This window comes from Chrysemys picta, chromosome 23 (assembly GCF_011386835.1).
Source record: "Chrysemys picta bellii isolate R12L10 chromosome 23, ASM1138683v2, whole genome shotgun sequence".
In the NCBI taxonomy this organism is placed as follows: domain Eukaryota; kingdom Metazoa; phylum Chordata; order Testudines; family Emydidae; genus Chrysemys; species Chrysemys picta.
The window spans coordinates 9,610,174-9,630,488 of NC_088813.1; the positions used below are offsets into that span (position 1 = coordinate 9,610,174).

Below are 20,315 nucleotides of genomic sequence, written 5' to 3' on the forward strand. Positions count from 1 at the left end.
TGACCTGGATCCACAGGGCACAGGGGGTTGGGCACGTGGCCTGGGCATGGCATGGATCCACAGGGCACGGGGGTTGGGCACGTGGCCCGGGCGTGGCCTGGATCCACAGGGCACGGGGGGGTAGTTGGGCACGTGGCCCGGGAGTGGCATGGATCCACAGGGCACGGGTGGGTTTGGGCACGTGGCCTAGGGCGTGGCCTGGATCCACAGGGCATGGGTGGGTTTGGGCACGTGGCCTGGATCCACGGGGCACGGGGGGGGTTGGGCACGTGGCCCGGGCGTGGCATGGATCCACAGGGCACGGGTGGGTTTGGGCAGGTGGCCCGGGTCTGGCATGGATCCACAGGGCACGGGGGGGGGGGGGGGGGGTTGGGCACGTGGCCCGGGCGCAGCATGGAGCCGGACACACAGGGCACGGACCCCACGGCTGGCTTTGGGCCCAGTGCGGGGCACGGGGAAGTTTGGGCAGAGTCCGAGCAGGTCCGGTCCGGGTCCCGGAGCTCGCCGCGGGCGCCGGGGGAGGCAGGGTCGCGGCGGGGCCTGGGAGCCCGAGCCCAGGAATGCAGCCGCCGGGCGGGGAGCGGGGGCCGCGCCGCCCCTCCTCCGGGGCCGGTCCCGGCCGGGGCTGCAGGTGGAGGAGCCGGCGGCTGCGGCGGAGCCATGGGAGGCGGCTCGGCTCTGCGGCTGCTGCTGCTGGGCTGCTGGGTCCTGAGCCTGGGGCAGATCCTGCTGCGCTGCGGCCGCCCGGGGGACGAGCCGGGGCCCTTCACCATCATCACCATCCGCGGGGAGCCCGCCCCGGGCAGCGCCGCCCCCCGCCACGAGGGGACGGGAGCCCCGGCCGGGGGGCCAGGCGGGCGCAGCCCGGGCTCCCTGCAGCGCTACCAGGATGAGAACGAGAACCTCGGCCAGCCCGTAAGGAACCGAGCCCCCCCTGCGCCGCTTCTCCCCTGCGCTCTGCCCTGCAGCCCCTCTCCGGGGTGCCTGGCTCCCTCCCCAGCCAAGGACTTAACTCCGGACTAACCACCCCTGATCTAACTCCTGGCTTCCCTCCCCTCTCCCTCCCGCGCTGGCTTTTCTTCCTCCCTTCCGTCCCTTGATCTCAAAGAGCCTTTTCCTCCCCTCCCCTGCACACTCTGCATTGGACCCCCTTGGGGAGGTGGGGGAGAGAGGGGGAGAAAGACTGTCTGGTTTGGGGGTTGGGGGGTGGCGCTTTCCCCACTAAACCTCCTTCTCTTCTCTCCCTTTGCCTGCTGCTTCTGATGAACGGGATTCAGAGAGACTCAGGCCGAAGGGGCACGTAAGGAACCCCCGGGAAGTGGCTGCATTTATGTCTGGAAGGGCCCAAGTAGGGTGACCCGATGTCCTGATTTTATAGGGACAGTCCCGATTTGTTTTTTTTTTTTTCTTATATAAGCTCCTATTACCCCCCACCCCCATCCCGATTTTTCACATTTGCTGTCTGGTCACCCTAGGCCCAAGCCCACAGGAGTCAGAGGGCGATGAACGGCCAGCCCTGGGGGAGGTTAGCCCAGGGCTGGGCACTGCTCCAGTAACCCTATGGGCTGGCAGCCTGTGCTTCTGGTTAGTGTGCAGTCATGAGATTAACCAGCCCAGCCTGGGTTCCACACGCCAGTGAGCTACTGGCATCTCCCTGGGGATTGCTAGGGGGCCCTGCCCCTCTGTAGTTTGGCTTTTTTTTTCCTATTCGGAAGGTGGGTTTGGAATTGCATTAACGTGGGGGCAGCCCCCTACTCGTGCAAAGATGGGCTTGCATGCTCGCCATGAGACTCCTTCCATAAAAGTGCTACTCGGGTCAGGAAGGTTTGCTGGACGGGGGCCAGGATGGAGCCTTGCCCATGTGCTGAAATCTTGGCTGGCATTGCAGCAGGCAGGAGCGAACCTCCAGGGTAGAGACGTGTTTGGTGCTGTTTTAGTTGCCTTCTTGAGGGGTGTCTGTGAACCGTCCTGGTTTGTTGCAATGCCTCTGTCTGCTGAGATTAGGAGCGTTGCTGCCTATTGTAATGTGCAGAGCTTCTTTATAATGAGGCTTGGCAGGTTTGCTGCTGGGATTCTGGCTGGGGGGTGGGGAGAGCCAGAGGGAGGACTGCAGGTTTTCCATGATTCTAACTTTTCTATTCCCTTGGGAACAAAGAAGGAATTTGCCTCCCCCCTGCTTCTCCAGGAATCCCATCCCCTCCACCCGAGAGTGAGTGGCCTGATCCCTTTACAGCGTGGAAGGCTGAGAAAAGTTACAGACGCCCACAAATTGCCCATAAGGGGAGACGGGCTCTGAAAGAGGAGTCCCTGCGGGCTCATTAGGGTGGGAATTCATGGGATCAATGCAGGGCGGGCAGAGTTGAAGCGGCACAGCTGTCCTGACGCATCCCCCTTCCCCCTGGTCCACGCACCGATCCGCAGGCATCGTGTGCACACACATGCAGTCTCACAGTGACGCCTTGCAGCTCTGTTCCTCACATCCAGGAAACCTCTCCCGGAGACCCAGACAGTGCTGGTCCACGCAGGAGAGACGTGCTGTCACAAAACTCTGTTGAAGAGAGTGAGATAGCACTGTTATCTCACACACACACAGAGTCTCGATCAATCACAGTCCCCTATTAAGGGCCCCATGGCAGCCAGTCTTGTTACACACAGGGTCCCCTGTTAAAAGGGCTGGTCATGGCAGCTATACACACATACGCGGCCACCGGTGGCAGGGGACCCGGTGGGAGCAGAGAAATGAACAGGGATTTTGCTGCGACTGGAAGGTTGGGGGAGGCTTTTTGTGTGGGTTTTGCAGCCTCTCCATCTGACTGTTCTTGTCTGCGTCATCCAGACATCTAAAACCACCAGCCGTGTCTGTACCAGTGCAGGCGGAGAGCTTCAGGCTAAGTATCCACGGGTTCAGACTGGTACTGTATCAACAGCGGCAGAAAGGGGATGGATGGGTTTCCGCTGGTGAAGTGACTGCCTCACCCCACAGCCCCGGCACTAGATGTGATGCCAGTTGAAGGCTTTTATTGAAGATTACGGTTAAACAAAACGAGGGAGATTAAACATAAAACAGCATTAAAGCTGCATTCGAGGTCCGACTTCTGCATCAGGGAAGGAATTTAGCGTGGAGGTTGCTGTGTCCTAAGACACACTGCTGTGCCTAGGTGTTACAACCTGTCTGAACATGCTGTTCGGAGACTTTGCACACCCTGGGTACAGGAGAGTGAGTGATATACACACAAATCCACAGTCACGTAGGACTTCGCAGCTGGCTCTGAGCCACACCTGGGCAACTCAGCACTTTGCAGCAATAGTGGGGATAGAACTCAACTCCTCTTGCTCCTAAAGTCCACTATGATTGGTTCTAAAGGAGAATCTTCATTAGTTGTTACCAGTATAGAGTCCATGACACCGTTGCGTGTTTCTAATTTCAGCCAGAAGAGGGCAGTGAGGTACAAACACGGTAGCCAGTTCATTATGTGTAATCCCAATAGATGCTGACTGAGATTTTCAAAGCTGCCTCGGAGATCTGGCCACCCGATTCTCATTAAAATTACTGGCTTTGAAAATCACAGTCATTACTCCTACCTTGCATCCTTTATACTTGGTAACTTCAATCACCTGGCATGTGCCAGATCAGACCTGTGATCCGCCAAATCTGGCACTTTGATTCAATAGCAGATGTGGCCTGAAAGGTTTCAAGATTTCCCTTCTCACTGATTTCACTGAGAGTGTTGCCTGAGTGAGGTCAGAGTAGGAAGTTAGCGATGGACTTCAGGATCAGCCCATTCTCCAGAGCTTTCCAGCTGAGGATGAAAATGCCCTGTGCCAATAATTCCCCTCACAGCCTGGAGAATTCCCATTCCTGTTTTATGGATGGGGAAACTGAGGCACAGAGAGGGGCTGGGGAAATACCTCGTCCAGAGCTGGGCATAGATTGAATCTCCTGACAGCCAGACCGCTGCTTGTAGCCATGACACCATCTGGCCCCTGTTACTAGCCATAAAGCTGTCCTTCTTGTGCACCCCCCGCTGAAGTCTTCGACCCTGTCACCCCCTGTGGCAGCGCGTCCTGTGGGCTGAGTGTGTGTTGCTAGCGGAAGCTTTTCCCTTTGTTTGTTTTTAAATCTCCGAGCCAGAATGGCTTCCCAGCGAGATTTTCAGAGAGGAGGAAGTGTCCCGGTATCTGGGAGGGAGTTCCTGAGAGATGGTGCGATGCCGTGACCTCTCCTGAGCCTTCTGACTGACAGGCTGGGGCCATGTGCAGACGGGGGTGCATGCGCCTCTGTAAATTACATGGGGACAACATCAGGTTCTTTCAACCCTGGTGCTGTGCACAGCACCATTCCCACATTGCAAGGGTGAGAATTCTCCCTGCAGCTGCAATGCTAAACCTCCCCTGCTTTTCCCAGTGGGATCACCCATCCCCAGCAGCACACGCTTCTCACTCATGCCAGAGTGCCACACCCAGGAGCCCCTAACCCTTGGCCTCAGGACTGGAGGCTGGCAGCCAGGCCTCCCAGCTCTGATGGGGGGGTGGGGGTGGTAGGAGGTACCTGCTTCCCTGGTAGAAACTGGACTAAGGCCCAGCAAACTCATTTCACGTACCAGCGAAGAGGACACTGACATTCACTCACTACTGCCTTTGGTTGGAATTGAACCAGCAACTTCCATCGCCTGTTACTGTTCCCCTGAGCCATTTAAGCCCCTTCCTGCTCTGACTTTGACTGGATATTAAGCAATCACAGCCTGGTGCCTTTTGAACGAATGGGGGGCGAATTTACAAAGCCCTGCCTCGCTTGGTAAACGCGCGCGCACCTTTTGCCTGCATGTGCACCCTGGGCATCTGGTTTGCAAGAGCAGATGAGCGTGTGCGCCAAGGTGGTGATGGTGGTGGAGGGAGGGGCGGGTTGCAGTTGCTCTGATGCGGCATTTGGCACTGCTCATCCTTTGTGTGGGGCTTCAGAAACGTGGCCCTCGCTGTCATGTTTTGAGCATGTGGGGGAGGGAAACCAAAAGCCGATGCAGCTGGGGGCAGCTTTCAAAGGTCTCCACTCTCCAGTAATTTTGAAAGCTGTTTTGGAGACCAGAGGAGCTGAGATCAGCAAACCATGGGGAAAGGAGAGCTAGAGAATAAAAGCAAAGGTTGTTTTATGTAGGGGGCAGGGGGTGGGATTTACTTGCTGTGTGTGTTGCTCAGTGTTGTACACAACAACTGTCTAAAACAAAATCCAGGCACCAGAACTGATAGGGAGGGAGGGAAGAAGTCAGGACACCTGGGTTCTATTCCTGGCTTTAGGCAGGAGTGTGATTTGGAGATTCGAGTAGGGGACTGATGGGAGTCAGGGAGCATGATCTAGTGAGGAGATCAGGGGATGGACATTCTGTTCTTCTTGGTTCTGGGGCGGATGGGACCCAAAGGGGGCTTTGAAGCAGGGCTTGTGTGTGTAGCAGAGGGGCCTTGGCCCTGCGTGTGTTGCTGAGTGGTGGAGCCCGGCCAGGCTGACTCCAAGGTGGCTGCTGCTTCCAGTGGCGGTATGGCCCTGCCTGGATCTAGTCTAGGCAGTCACTCCCGCTGAACGCTTTGCTGCCCGCATGCCACGCAGCCTGTCTCGCCAGCAGAAGCCAGGGACATCTGGGAGCGGGTAGGCGAAAGTGACATGTCAGGGCCCTGCCACAGTACTGGTAAATATCATCCTGGCTCGGATTCCAGGCAGCCTTGGCAGGGCCTAGCCCGAGGTAGAAGGGAGCCCAGAACAACCAGAAGAATGCGTGGGTGATGGAGGGGCTGGGGGGTGAGTGGGGAGAATCCTCAGAGAGGGGAGGGCAGAGCTCTTCAGCTGGGGGGCATAATGCAACCCAAGGCATTCGTTCATTTTCCATGGGCCCAGATTGTCTGAGTTATCAGCGGTGGCAGAAGCTCTGCGCTTCCTGTCTCTGCGCGGAATGCAGGCTCCTAGGGGAAGGGATTAAGGGGATTATATTATTATTTGTTATCGCGGAGGGGGGAGAAAAAAGAAGAAACCTTCATCGCTGGGAATTCAGCCTAATCAGAGTGGAGATTAGCCTCCCCCCCCCCCCCCCACAGTTCATTTGGCAGCCTGGGATGGCTCCAGCGGGCAGCGCGGGCTGTCCAGCGTCCAGCACCCTCCTTCTGGCTGGGAGGGAGAGGTTCCAGCGGGCATGTTGGGTCCCCGCTCGCTCGCCCTCGCATCTCCTGCTCTTTGATCCCACATGCTGCTGATCTTGGCTGGGCCCAGCCCCTTTGTGTCTAGGATAATTAAGAGTAGATATTAGCACCATGAATCACAGCCCCCTCCCCTCCCGATAGGGGACCCGTGTCCCATCCTGCCCCTCATGCCTGTGAACTGCACGGGAGGCAGGGAGCTTGCAGGCTTCAGCTGGGTGCTGAAGTATGTGCGGTTCCAGGCCAGATTTCTGCTGCTGCTCCCTCCCCCATCAGTCCCCCCAGCGGTGCCCCCATCCCCCACCACCGCCCCCATCAGTCCCCCCAGCGGTGCCCCCATCCCCCACCTCCGCTACCTCCCCACATCAGCCCCCAGCAGTGCCCCCACCTCTCCTCTGCTACCTCCCCACATCAACCCCCATCTCTCCTCTGCTACCTCCCCTGATCAGCCCCCAGCGGTGCCCCCATCCCCCACCACCTGCCCCCGTCAGCTCCCAGCAATGCCCCCACCCCCACCTCCGCTACCTCCCCCCATCAGCCCCCAGCAGTGCCTCCACCTCTCCTCTGCTACCTCCCCTGATCAGCCCCCAGCGGTGCCCCCATCCCCCACCACCTCCCTACGTCAGCCCCCAGCGATGCCCCCGCCCCCACCCCCACCTCCGCTACCTCCCCCCATCAGTCCCCCCAGCAGTGCCCCCATCTCCCACCACCTCCCCCCATCAGCCCGCAGCGGTGCCCCCATCCCCCACCACCTCCCCCCATCAGCTCCCAGCGGTGCCCCCACCTCCGCTACCTCCCCACATCAGCCCCCAGCAGAGCCCCCACCTCCACTACCTCCCCCCACCAACCCCCAGCAGAGGCCCCACCCACCAACTCTCCTCCATCACCTTCCCCCATCAGCCCCACCAGTGCCCCTCACCTCTCCACTCTCTTACCCCTGAGCATTCCGCCTCTCCTCCCCCATCCCCACCAGTACCCACATCTCTCCCAGCCCCTTCCCACCAGTACCCCATCCCCTACCCCCCACACCTTGCCACCTCCACCTCACACCTCCTTACCATCACCAGCCCCTCACCACCACTCCCCCCATGCCTCTCCATACATTCCACCACTCACCACCTCCCTTGTTCCCGCCTCCGTCTCCATGCCCCCCCCCCCGAGCCGGATGGGGGTAGGGTCTGCAGATTGGTACCACCCCTAAGCATTGGGGAACAGGTGGGTGATGAAGCCAAGAATGTGGCAGCTCTGGGAGGGGAGGACCATGGGCTAGGCTGGGGTAAAGGTTTAGCTAGGATACATATGTGCTGGTCCAGTGTCCCCTGGGCCTCATGACAGCGGGCCGCAGTGCAGGAGGGGTTGGGCTCGCCCTGGATTTAAAGGGATCTGTGCAAGCCCTGGGAGGTGCATGGGGAGCAGGCATTGAAAACCCAGCCGTGGGCTCTCAGTGGGGGGAGGACACCGGCCCCCGGGTGAGGCGGGCCAGGGAGGCGGTTGGCACAGCCATCGTGAAGACCGGCTTTTCGTTTGATAAAGCCCTGACCTGATGAGGCTCCACCACTTGGTCTCCCCGCTACGTGCTCTGAAACGGGGCCCGGCGGGGAGCTGGCTCTGCTGATCCTGCCAGGCAGAGGGAGGCTGGGCCAACCTGTGAGCTGGATGGAGCTTGCCTGGGACCTGGGGCCCTAGATGGTCATTAGTTTGCTTACGCTTAAGGCTGGCTCTGGCCATAATTAACGACCTGCCGGTCCAGGAGCTGCAGCAGGAGGCTGCGGGCTGTTTGCTGGCCTATTGCTGATCACACTGATAAAGGCAGAGCAGATACGGAGCCATTCTCCTGCTGTAGCTGACTTTCCCTTTGTACTCAAAGCCTCCTGCCTGCGCAAAGGGGTCTTTGCCTCCCACGTTGCCCCTTCTCCACCCATAGAATATCTGGGTTGGAAGGGACCTCAAGAGATCATCTAGTCCAACCCCCTGCTCAAAGCAGGACCAATCCCCAGACGGATTTTTGCCCCAGATCACCAAGTAGCCCCCTCAAGGATTGAACTCACAACCCATGCTGGAAGGGAGGGAGTTTCTGTTTCCTTCTCCTGGTCCACAGTACTGGGAACTGTCTGTGGAGTGTCTCGTTCAGGAGACAGCATTCCCTAGGAGTTAGAACACAGGGTCAAGAGCCGGGACTACTGGGGGTCTATGCTGGGCTCTGCCACCGACTTGCAAAGTAGCCTTGGGCAAGTTACTCCCCCGCTCTGTGCCTCAGTTTCTCCACTTGGAAAATGGGGATAATGGGACCTCACCGCTGCTGGGGTGTGTGTGTGGGCGGGGAGCAAGTAGTGAGACATGGTTAAGTAGTGTTTGTAAAGAACATGGCACCCCTCAGGCACTAGAAATGCAAAGTCTCCTGTGTTAGCTAGTCAGCCCTACAGTCCGTTTTTGCCACAGCAGCTCTGGGGAGGGAGAGCCGACAGGAGCTCACCCGTGCAGTGGGGGACCCTGGTCAGCTGCAGCACACTCTGCTCCCCTCTTCTCCAGTGTGGATCAGTTCGTGATGGTGGTGGTACTGCTGTTAACCCCACAGCTGAAACGGCAGGGAGAATTTTAGGCAGGCAACGTGCAATTACCTGAGTTGGACTATGGCCAGGACACTGGGCTTAGCACCCCTACTTTGTGAAATGTGTCGGAAGAGCTTATAGTGGCTAGGAGCGATCAGGGCCTCAGCTTCACACCTCAGTCAAAAGAAATTTCCACTCCAGCAGCACAGCACTGGGGCATTAGGTTCAGGCCTGACTCAGTGGAGAGAGCGCCCCCTAATGGCTTACCTACCCATTGCTCCCTGCAGCACGGCGCCCCCTAGCACTGCGCCGGGGCATTGGGGTCAGGTCTGACTCAGAGGAGAGAGCGCCCCCTAATGGCTTACCTACCCATTGCTCCCTGCAGCACGGCGCCCCCTAGCATTGCGCCGGGGCATTGGGGTCAGGCCTGACTCAGAGGAGAGAGCGCCCCCTAATGCTTTACCTACCCATTGCTCCCTGCAGCACGGCGCCCCCTAGCACAGCACTGGGTCACTTGGGTCAGGTCTGACTCAGAGGAGAGAGTGCCCCCTAATGCTTTACCTACCCATTGCTCCCTGCAGCACGGCACCCCCTAGCTCTGCGCTGGGGCATTGGGGTCAGGCCTGGCTCAGTGGAGAGAGCGCCCCCTAATGCTGTACCTACCCATTGCTCCTTGCAGCACGGCGCCCCCTAGCACTGCGCTGGGGCATTGGAGTCAGCAGTGACTCAGAGGAGAGGATCACTGCGTCACTTACACGTCTCCCTGCAGCACCTGGGCTGCCCTTAGAAGTTTCCCATCCAAGTGCTGCCCAGCCCTGCGTAGCTGATAAAAGCACAGCCTGGAGCGCTAGCACTGCAGCAGCGGCCGTCCCCTGGCTGTTCAGGCACTGGGGTGCTGCTGTGCTGAGCCTGTGTTTCTGGGTTATTAAACCCTTCAGTGCCTTGGCAGGTTCCTCCGCCACGTCAGAATCCTTTTAGACACTCCGGAGCCGAGGCTGGTTCATTTCCCAGCATGCCCCATAACTCCCAGCGCTTGACTCACTGTGCATTTCATCTCTGTGACCTTAGAAAACCCAGCAGGAGGTGGCCCTGCAGCCCTGGGCCGATGGCAGCGAGTCCCTCCGAAGCGAAGCCGAACGGTTCCTTACGTACATCAGCACCCCCCAGGTAGGTCACACAGCACGGCTCCCCCTCCCCACGCCAGCGCCCGGCTACACAACACGGCCCAGAGGTGGGAATAAGAGCTCCGGGGGGCACTCCGCCTGGGAGGGAGCCTGGATTCCACCTGGATAAGCCTCTTGCCTGGAGAGGCAGTGACCTTTGGGGTTCTGCCTCTCCCCTGATTACTCCCCCACCCACTCTCCGGTGGCTGCTCCGCTCTCCTCTCTTCCACCCTCATTGCTGGCACTCGCCTCTCACATATCAGAGGAGTGCCCCGGTGGTTTGCAGAAGGGCAGGATCTGAGGGGTGGGGGAGAGAAAATCCCAATCCCCGACCAGTGCTGTAGAAAGTTCCCTGTGGCCTGTGGTGGAGACGACACAGCCCCGCAGAGTCCCATCCCTTGGGGGCCATGATGGCATGGGGAGGTCTCTAGATAGGAAGGAGGCCTAGGGCAGGGGGAAAGGGGACATTCCTATGGGGCCGTTAGGGATCAGGAAGGCAAGGGGCTGGTGGACCTGGGCTGGAGAATCCTGAGATGAAGTGAGCTCTCCTGGAGAGGGATGGGGCTGGCTTGTTGACATAGGGGAGGAGAACTGCTTCTGTACACTGGCTGATGAGAACTGGCCGCCACTGGGCTCAGGCAGGGGATGGCTGCTGAGCCGTGATGAAAACAGAGCTGCCAAGGGCCAAGCACCTCCCAAGCCCCTGGTTATGAACCCAATCCAGTCCCCAGCTAAAGGGCTGATTTTGTTCTCCCTTCTCCTTCAGCTGCCCTGCTCCCGAGCTCTGAGCCAGGCTGGGCTCCAGGATTTCACAGCCAGCACTGCCGGGGCGTGGCGAGTCTGCCTAGATCACATGCCCACTGCGTCGCTGAAGCTTCAGCAGGAGAGGTGCCTGGTTTATACCTTCAGGTGAGCACCGTGCTTCCGTGGACGGGCACCCGAAATTTGGAGGGACAGAGGCAGGGAGGGCCGCCGAGGAAGGATGGATTCGGGGGGGTCGGGACTGATACTTACTCGACAGGAGGGCAGGTCACCGTCTTTTGGATTTTGATTTTTTCAATTATATTTTTCATGGAAAATTCAAATTTCATCCAAACAAAACGCTTTGTTTTTTTCCAGCCGACACTTTTCAATGTTTGAAAAATGTCATCCAAGTTCTGAAAAAAACAGTAATAAATGTTCAGAACAGGTTCTTGGGTTTTTGGGGCTGCTTTTTCCAACCTGTTCTGCTCTGTGACCCCATGTCCTTCCATCAGGTATAGTCCTGGGTCCTTCGGGACGGAGGTCTCCTGAGCAAACCTTCTGTCTTAGGGTGTATTTTCTAGACTGAAGGGCTGGTTAAAAGCAATAGTTTTATGAGCCCCAGCCAGCACAGGTCCTGGCATCACAGAACAGGGACAGCTCTCCCGTACATGCTACCCACCAATGTGCTCACCCCAGCTCTGGATGGACTCTTCCCTAGGGATGGGAGAGTCATTTGGTCTCGTTGGCCTGTTCAGCTCCAGCCTGCAGACAGACAGCAGAAGGGCTGATGGTGGTGGGGACTGTGTGTGTGCTGGAAACTTGCCCATTAGGGTTTGCCAGGCCAGATCGGACTGATGGTCACCTAATCCAGCATCCCATCTCCAGTAGTCGCCAGAACCAGAGACATCAGAGGAATGTCTGATACACGCCAAAAAGGATCAGCATCCCATTTCACACAGGCCACCGTCCGGCCTGCAGACAGTGACTTTTCAGTTGCTAGTGACATGGGACTGGCCACCAACAGGTTAATATCGCCACGTCCCATCACCAGTCCTGGGAGCCATCCACTTCCCTGTCTGCAAGTCTGTTACACACATGTGAGTCAGCTGCTGCGGTGAACACCATCCGCTCTTGGGTACATTCTGGCAGCCTGAGTCATGACTAGCCACAGTGACTGGAGCCAAAACCGTGCCCCAAAGGCCTGGGTGAAACTCCGGGCCTCTAACCGGGCTCCATTCTTGTACTTGCTCAGCTCGGACTGGCTGCAGGTGCAGATGGGGAAGAAGCTGCTCTTAATCCATGTGACAGCTGCTGACTTGGCGATTCCAGGCCTGCTGGGATCCCTTTTGAGCTGGTCTCTGAGCCTGTGGGCTCCGGAACAGAGGTTCTGCACCAGCAGCACACAGAACAGTGCCCATGTGCCACACTGGCATGATAGGTTTCAGAGTAGCAGCCGTGTTAGTCTGTATCCGCAAAAAGAACAGGAGTACTTGTGGCACCTTAGAGACTAACAAATTTATTAGAGCATAAGCTTTCGTGGACTACAGCCCACTTCGGTATGCATCCGAAGAAGTGGGCTGTAGTCCACAAAAGCTTATGCTCTAATAAATTTGTTAGTCTCTAAGGTGCCACAAGTACTCCTGTTCTTTTTACTGTCATGATAGTCGGTGCTCTGGGCCTCCCTTCCCTCCCTTAACTGGGCCCGGGTGCTCTGATAGAACCGGTTTTTCCTTTCGGTTGCTCTCCAATCTGCCCCGATGCTTGGGCTGTAAACTTGGGGCTCAGCGCAGCCAAAACTCCAAGGCAGGTTAGAGGTGCATCACTGCAGAGCAGGGCTGAAGCTGCAGAAAGTCTATAAGATCTGATGTCTCCAGCGAATCCCTTTGCTTCTTCAGAGATGTCCCCTGTGCAGTCCCTTTAGCTGCCCTATTATCAGTGGGCTTCGCAGTGACTGGCTGCATCTGAAAAGCCACCTGAAGGGTAAAGAAAACCCACCTGCTTGGAACCTCAGCGGCAGGGCTGGAACAAAGTCAGCCAGGGTGCCTTTGCCTCAGTTTGCATAATGTTACCCATCATGCTTTGCCTTGCACCTGCATGTTCTGCTGGTCAGCCTAGCTTTGCAGAGCCTGAAAGTGCCTCTCTCCCTTTCTTCATTTGTAGCATGGTCAAAAGGGGCTTTGAGTTCAGCCAGCGGATGAGCGAAATGCAGTGTCAGGTGCACAGCTTTGGCCTGACCCCCTACAAGCAGATAGGCCTCTGGCAGAAAGGACAGGTGCAGCACCATGCGCTGTGGCTGGACTGGCACGAGCGACGCCCGGTCACCTCCTCGCAGAGACGGAGGAGCCCTTCCAAGAGGCTACATCAGATCATGGAGGACTTCGGCCACAAGAAGGTAATGGGATCTGATAACATCGTCCCCCCCGCCCCATCACCATCCACCCGTTAGATGTCATACACAGAGAAGCCTAAAATCCAGTTCCCTCTCTGCATCTCAGGCGGCTAGTTCACGTCTTCCTTGGTGTAAATTCAACCACAAGCCAATCTGAGGAAGACACCAAAACTGGAAGGGCAGCGAATATGCGAGAGGACAGAACTGATGTGCAAGGTGACCCGGAGAGGTTAGAGCTAGAATTTTCAAAGGTGCCTAAGAATCCGGCGCCCAACTCCCATTGGATTTTAATGGGGTTTGGGAACCCAGCTCCTTTGAAAATTCCATCCTAGAGCAATAGGGCTGCTTCCGTGGATTTCAGTGGAAGTGAGGAGCCTAAATACCTTTGTGGATCTGGGCCTTTGTTCCCAATAAATGCCCCGGCCTGATCCCAGAGAGCGGAAATCCACAGCACAGAGACGAAATAGGGGGATGTAACCAAAAAGCGCACCCCTGCCACATTTAGCTGAGTTTACTTCCATCTCATCCTCTTGCAACCCATGGGCGTTCCTGGGCTTTCTGGCTGTCATCGGGAAAGCGAAGGGTCCAGTTGGGAGGCTGTGATGAGAGGTGCCCACAAGTAGAACTTGCTTTTGGGGGCCATGTGAAGCAGACTGAGCTCCTCTGGTCTAATCCATCCCTCGGCCAGTCCCCAGCTGGAGGGCATCTCCGCTATTGCTAACAGAACAACTGCACGCTGGGGCTGAGCCAAAGCCAATGGGAGCTTTTCCATTGACTTCAACAGACTTTGAATCAGGCCGCAAACGTCAATGGATAGCTCCTCAGCTCTCAGAAACAGCCTTAAACAAGGATGTTGGCGGAGCTTGGCTAAGAGCAGTAGGGCTCATTTTTTCACCACTCCCTCCCAGGTGTGTCCAGATGTCTCATTTTCAGACTTCTCTTGGCCTGCCCCAGCCTAGTCCCCTCCCGTGACAGCACCAGTCCCTGGGCAGTGCTGACTAGAGGAGCTGAGTTTGCTTGTTCTTTCTCCCTGGGATAGATCGACGTGTTGGAGGCGGACTTGGCCAGCGCCGAGTGGAAGATTTTGGAGAGTATCCTTGTGGATGGCACCGTGGCAGCAGTGCACCAGCTGATCCTCGCCATCCACCTCCACTGGCCCGGCTTTGAGGTCAGTGGGAGCGAGGCAGCCGTGGTGCGGTACTGGTACAGCCTGCTGAAGGCACTAGAGGCCAGAGGGTTTCGGCTGTTCCATAGCTTCAAGGACCTGCAGAAGCCGCAGCTCTTCCTGCACAAAGAACTCTTCAATGCCAGCAGCTCCTACACCCTGAGCTGGGTCAACACGTACTGGATGTACTGAAAGGGGGCACACCGTGGGCATTTGTGAGGGTGGAGCTGGGTATTTTCAAACCTGGCTCCTGGCCGAGCTCGGAATGGGTGTGCTTGTTAGGTCCCGGCTGGCCACAATGCACCCCGGGCGGAATTTGTATTTCTGCTGCATTCCAGGGACGGATGATGCAGCCAAAGGGGTTCTGAAGATGAATCCAGGAAGTGCTAACAGAGGTCCAAGACCTGTGACTCTGACAGCAAAAGCCACTCAGATGGACGCTTCAACGGGGACTAAAAACCAGCTTAAGAGACTCAAAGGTGCCGAGGTTCCAAATACCTCCTCCTACAAGACCATCTAACCACTGCTCTGGCCTTGAGCACGTGCAAGAGCCTGAGTGTCCAGCTCACGTCCTTCCTGATGAAGCAAGGAGCATGCCGGGGCACCGAGACCTGGCAGCACAGACAATAAGAAGCCGAGCTGATGCCTTGTGGGAGAAGGTACAGCAGTGCTTCTAACTGCTGTTTGTGTTGGCCCCCTGCTTCCAAAAGCCACTGAAATGACCACAGCAGACCTGGGAAGGAAGGGAGATGAATTGCCAGTGCTCCGTTGTTGGGGGAGCCATTCTAACCTGGATGCACCAGCAAGTGCATTTGCCAAATGGAAGCGAGAGGCAGGGAATCGGCAACTGTTGGCCTGTTGGCCTGTTGCTGTTAAGATCAGCTGGGATTTTCAGAGGAGGCTAAAGGAGGTCGGTGCCCAATTCACACTCGGATTCAGTTAGACCTGGGCACCTAATTCCTGTTGGCACCTTTCAGACTTCCAGCCAACGACACAGACTGTTCCACTAATGACACTGCTGCACCCACATGCCGTCTAAAAAGTGGGCTGGAGATCCCACGAGAGCTGGCTCTCTCTTGAGACACCAGCTCCTACCACTTGGGTTAGGCTGGCCTGACGCCTTGCCCGTCTCATTGTATTTCAGCTCATCTATTTCCGTCCAGAACCAGGAAGTGCAAATTTGTAAATGACTTTTAAAAACAAGGGGGGGGGGGAAGCTATTCACATTTTTGGAATCACCAAAGTAAAGTTCAGGTTTGAATTCTGGGCGAAGGTTTGAGTTCGTTTGCGTCCAATTATTTTGCTTCATCCCTCCCGAGGCGCCGATCACTAGCACCGAATGGTGCTATAAAATGTCATTAGAGCTGGTTCTGCCCGCATCCTTTCGTGGTGGACAACACTATTTTCTTTAGTCTTTTATTTACACCTTATTGCTCTTGGGTTTTTTGCAACTGCAAACTCTGCTGGAGTACACAGAACCCTTTAGATCTCGGCTGGCAGTAGAGATACGCCTAATCATAGTCATTATCTGGTAGCAGGTAATGGGCATCTTTCCCATGTTAATTTCAGAACAGAATAGATGAGAGCAGGGCACTTCTGGGAAGGGAGCATGTTCCTGGCCCCCCCTGTGGTTGGAATTCACTGCATTTGTCCCAGGAAGCTTTGTGCTCTGACTTTCCTGCTGCCCTAGCAGGCCCCGCAGTCATGTCAGTATTAAATACATGAGGATTTTTTTTGAGTATGTGTAACTATAACTTCAGGAAACCCAGGCGTCTGGGTCACCATAACCTCTCGGGCTGCTCGGCTGATTTCGTCGGCACCGACCCCGAAATCTGCCGTTAAATAATAATAATCAAGCCTGGGTGACCCTCAGGGCTGGATGATTGTGTGTGTCCGCTACAGTAAGGAGGAGGGAATGACATCCACCAGAGAGCCATGAACGGCACGAATTTTGCCCTGCCTAGCAATGTAGAACCCTGCCAAGGACACCATTGTACGCTATGACAGAGACCCTTACCACTGCTGTCATAAAAAAAAACAAAAAACCTTGAATATGTTTTCTTGGTGGGTCTTTGGGCAATAAGACGATCTCTCCATCCATAAAACCGTGGTGATGCGCCATCATAACTTGCAGCACTACCCCCCCCTCCCTCCCTCCCCATATCACACAAGCAGGGCCAAGTTCTGCTTGCCTCTTTATTAGCCATGCAAACAGGGACACCTTCCTCCCCTGCTTCGGAAGCAAATTGTCCTGCAGTGGGCAAGTTCCCATTTCCTCTGGGTGTGCGGGAGAGGGCGTTGGGAGGAAGGGTGGCGTCTGTTCCCAGATACCATTAACTAGTGAGCAAAGGTTGCAGTGTCTCCATGGAGACAAGACAGCCAGCGAGACAGTGTGTGTGTGGATCTCAGGTTAGAGCTGATTAGTAAATGTCAGCTGCACCACTGCGTTCCTGTAACTGCCCTCCACCAGCACCGGCTCGGGTCCCCGTTGGGAGAAAAAACACAGCCAGCCGTGGGGGGAGGGGAGAGGAAGAGAAGAATACAAAGAAAGCGCTGCTCCAAAGCGAGGCGCTTAAGAATTAAAGAGAAAACTTGCTGACACCTTAACTGTGAGGTCGTTATTGCTCCTCCGTACTCTTAGGTGTCCAGGTCAGGTCTTCAGACCCAGGGATCTTCATGGATTTCATCTGAACCTCAGGGCGGGCTCTTTTGATTGAATGGAAGCACCAGCCGGTTCGCACCGGTACTCTTACAGGAATGGGGTGGAATGACTTGTTGACATTCAGAGGGCGTGCCCCTTTGCTTTGGGCACTGGGATGTTGCCAGAACCTCCCTCCCCTCCTGCTTGTTCTATACCGTAATAACAACACTCTACCCTTCTAAGATATTTAGGCTCTTAACTTCCATTCAGTGGAAGTCAGGAGCCTAAATACCTGTGAGGATCTGGGACTCAGTGCTGGAATAAACTCCAGGTCCTCTTGGTTGCCAGGCCCATGCCTTAATCATGAGCAGATCCTTCCTCCTGGCAAGTGTCACTGAGTATCCTGCAAGAATCAGCCCCTGGGCTTAGCCCATTGTAAAGACAGAACGATGTTAATTGTCTGAGAGTGCTCCCAGTGACACCAGCAAGCTCCTTATAAACATGCCCTGCAGCTTAGAACCAGAACCAGAATCCTTCCAGACCCACGGCACAAGTGAACCCCCAAATCCAAGCACTCTAAGCCTTATTCTTTGTAATGTTTCCTACCCCACCCCCCCAACACACAGAGTGCTGAACCACTGCTCTTTCTTCACGGACAAGGTCACCCTACTTGTTGCCTGGGGTTACTTGACACTGTAGCCGTATCCCTTCAGTTTTGTTCCAGGTCAGCACTGTGACTGGGATCTTTTTCTCCTGCCCTCTACGCCTTGCCGGGAGCATTAATAAATTCCCCGATGTAAGCATCAGCCTACACATAAGAGAGGCGTGAACCCATGATATCAGTATTTGCAGAACCAAACCACAGTTGCAAAGTATCTTGGCTCTGAGCTCAGCAGTGTGGGTTCCCACCTTGGTTCAGGCTCCTTTGACAGTGTGGGGCAGAGACCGTGTCTTACTCTGTTCTGTACAGTTCAATCACCTAGTCAGTGCTTCACAAATATAGTAGCAAAGGGCAGTTGGATGGTGCAATGAGTTAGTGCACTAGCATTCTCTTTCCAAGACCTGAGTTAGGTCACAAGGGATGATGTGTCCTGGTTTCATCCAAGCTCCGTTAGTCCAAGGATCTCAATGGACAGAAGACACCATTTGGACAAGCGTCCCCTAGTCCCCTTCAATGGTTCACAAAGACATTAGCAGACACAACACACGGGTTTAATGTAGCATGATCGTCTGTGCTCAGGAAGGGTCAAGGCGTGCGATAAAAAGGGCCCTACGCGTCGGTCTGAGGCTCATCCATAGGACAGCCTGTGGTGGAAAAGCCTGTAATACATCTGCCCGTGGCATTGGCTGGCGTTCTCAGCCTCTTGCACGAGCATTGTAAAAAAGGGTGGCACAAGCAAAATAGCTGAAAAGATGCCTGGTCCCAGCTCCGGCTGGCGTAGGTAGGGCTGTTCTTCTGCTCACTTGGGCCGTCTGTATGGCAGTTGAGCTGGAGAATCATTTACATTCAAAATACAGGAAGGCAATTGGCAGGCGACCACATCTCTTCTAGAGAAACAAGTGTCGGGGGGTATCAATCACTTTTCTTTTGGATATTGCAGTTCAGGAGATATTATTCAGGGGTTATAAACAGAGACTCTCTTATGCAGCCAAGCAATAAAGGTTGCAGGACAGATACCGATTACAGGATTCCCTTGGGGCTGTGATGACACCTATCAATGGAGGCAAATCCTCTTCAAGGGAAAGGCTGATGGGCAGCATAGAAAACCTGGAAGTGACAACCCTCCGATGCCTTCCTATAGGAGATGGGGCCCAGGTCCATGCCTTAGAGCTGTGCAAGCTTGTTACCACAGGAGAGAGGTAGAGGGGTGTTGGCAAAGGGTGGAGTATGCCTAGTGATTTCAAGGGTGGTTTCTCCAGGAGAGGGGTGTAGCTGTTTGAACAGTCAAAGGGGGAGGAAGGGGTGGAGCCAGGTTGCAAGGGTTGACTATTTAAAGGCATAGGGAAGTGGGTTACGTGCAGGCCCAGGGGTGCTAGCTATGGGTGTCAGGTGACACTGGTGCAGCGTTCTGTATCAGGTGCTGATGGCGACAGGTGAGATCTTGAGTGATGAGAACGCTTGCCTGTTTGCCCCAGTTGCTGCAGCATTCAGCCACTGATCCATCCACTGTTGGCCTTTGCTGCTGCTGGCTTGACTTTCCAAGGTGCTGTGCACTAGGAGGGGAAGAATGGACAGGTTGGGTGAGAAATGCATAGAAATATTAATGTATCATACATGTCCTATGTGCCATGGGTCCATATAGAAACAACGGGGGTGGCGGGGGGGAACAACAGGGCACATTCTCTCTCCTGCTACATACTCTTTGTACTGCTCATACAGTGCAGAGGGAATGGAGATTGGCTGCATCCCCCTAGCTTGGTATGGGGGAGTCACAAGTGGGTGCAGAGCTGGTACAATCAACTCCAATGCTATCCTCCCTGCAGGGGCAAGGAGGAGCATGTAGGAACAGGGAAGGAGGAGTGGCTGGACCGTGATCACTCCAGCTATTCTGAACTAGTGGATGGTTTCTTGCCAAGCTAGCACTAGTTAGAGCACTCCCGAGGTTGCTCTAACCTGCACCAGGGCCAAAAGAGAATCAGGAAATGCACCCAGTTTGCAAAGCATAATCTCTGCGAACCAGAAACTCTGGCCCAAGGATGGCGCTTGCACTCAGTAAGGACTGCATTGAGGTCAGCATGTTGTACTGGGTTATCAATAACAATTTGCAAATGATACAAATCAGCATCAAAGCAACACTAAACTGAAAAAAAAAACCCAATCCGGAAGCTAGAGGCTAGCATTTAGTGACTTGGTAACTGTCGTTTATTTTAAAATCTGATCACTTTATTAACTTTGAATGGATGGATATGCACGTCTTATTCAGTGTTAATTGGGTGCATCTGTCCATTACTCCTTCCAGCTAGTTCTGTATTTTAAGTGTAAACGCTGAGTCTATAAGCAGTCAGTGAAGAAAATAAAATTGTGCGCCAGGAAAAAAATTGCAATGAGTGAATGGGCAGAAGAGTTAAGCACCTTACTATGGTGCATCTATTGTGTCTATTTTAAATTCTGATCCAACTATTCACACCTGCAGTTTGTGACATGGATGGAAGCTGTTGGTTCCCATTTCTCCTCTGCCCTTTGGCGATGCCATTTCTGAACCGAGAAGGGGATATCAGTGTTTCAAGTAGCGATGCACCTCTTCACGCACTATTACTGCCTCCTTCATAGAGTGCATCATCACTAGATCTCAAAGGGCTTTGCCAACGCCATCAGTATCATTGTCCCTATTTGACAGATTTGGGGGGGCGGAGGCACAGGGAGAAGCAGTGACTTGCTCAAGGCCTCCCAGCAGACCAGTGGCAGCATGGGAATAGAATCCCAGGCCTCCTGCGTCCCAGTCCGGTGGTTCCTCCACTCAGACCCCGATTCTTTAATGATTTA

At 55.3% G+C, this 20,315-nt stretch overlaps 1 protein-coding gene across 1 annotated transcript; it reads left to right on the plus strand.

Moving 5' to 3' along the window:
• Positions 1-368: 368 nt before the first annotated feature.
• LOC101940480 (probable methyltransferase-like protein 24) lies at positions 369-15,466 on the plus strand. Its single transcript, XM_008170969.4, has 5 exons — positions 369-915; positions 9,798-9,896; positions 10,659-10,801; positions 12,797-13,028; positions 14,065-15,466. The coding sequence occupies exons 1-5, from the start codon at positions 394-396 to the stop codon at positions 14,380-14,382; spliced, it is 1,314 nt and encodes a 437-aa protein (XP_008169191.2). The 5' UTR covers positions 369-393; the 3' UTR covers positions 14,383-15,466.
• The last annotated feature ends 4,849 nt before the right edge of the window (positions 15,467-20,315 follow it).

What these genes read in the sequence shown, in the direction of transcription:
- LOC101940480 (XM_008170969.4), top strand. Translation starts at nt 394, where the DNA reads ATGGAGCCGGACACACAGGGCACGGACCCCACGGCTGGCTTTGGGCCC. An exon ending in CGTACATCAGCACCCCCCAG is followed by an intron (nt 9,897 to 10,658) that starts GTAGGTCACACA and finishes CTTCTCCTTCAG; the next exon opens with CTGCCCTGCTCCCGAGCTCT. An exon ending in TGCCTGGTTTATACCTTCAG is followed by an intron (nt 10,802 to 12,796) that starts GTGAGCACCGTG and finishes CTTCATTTGTAG; the next exon opens with CATGGTCAAAAGGGGCTTTG.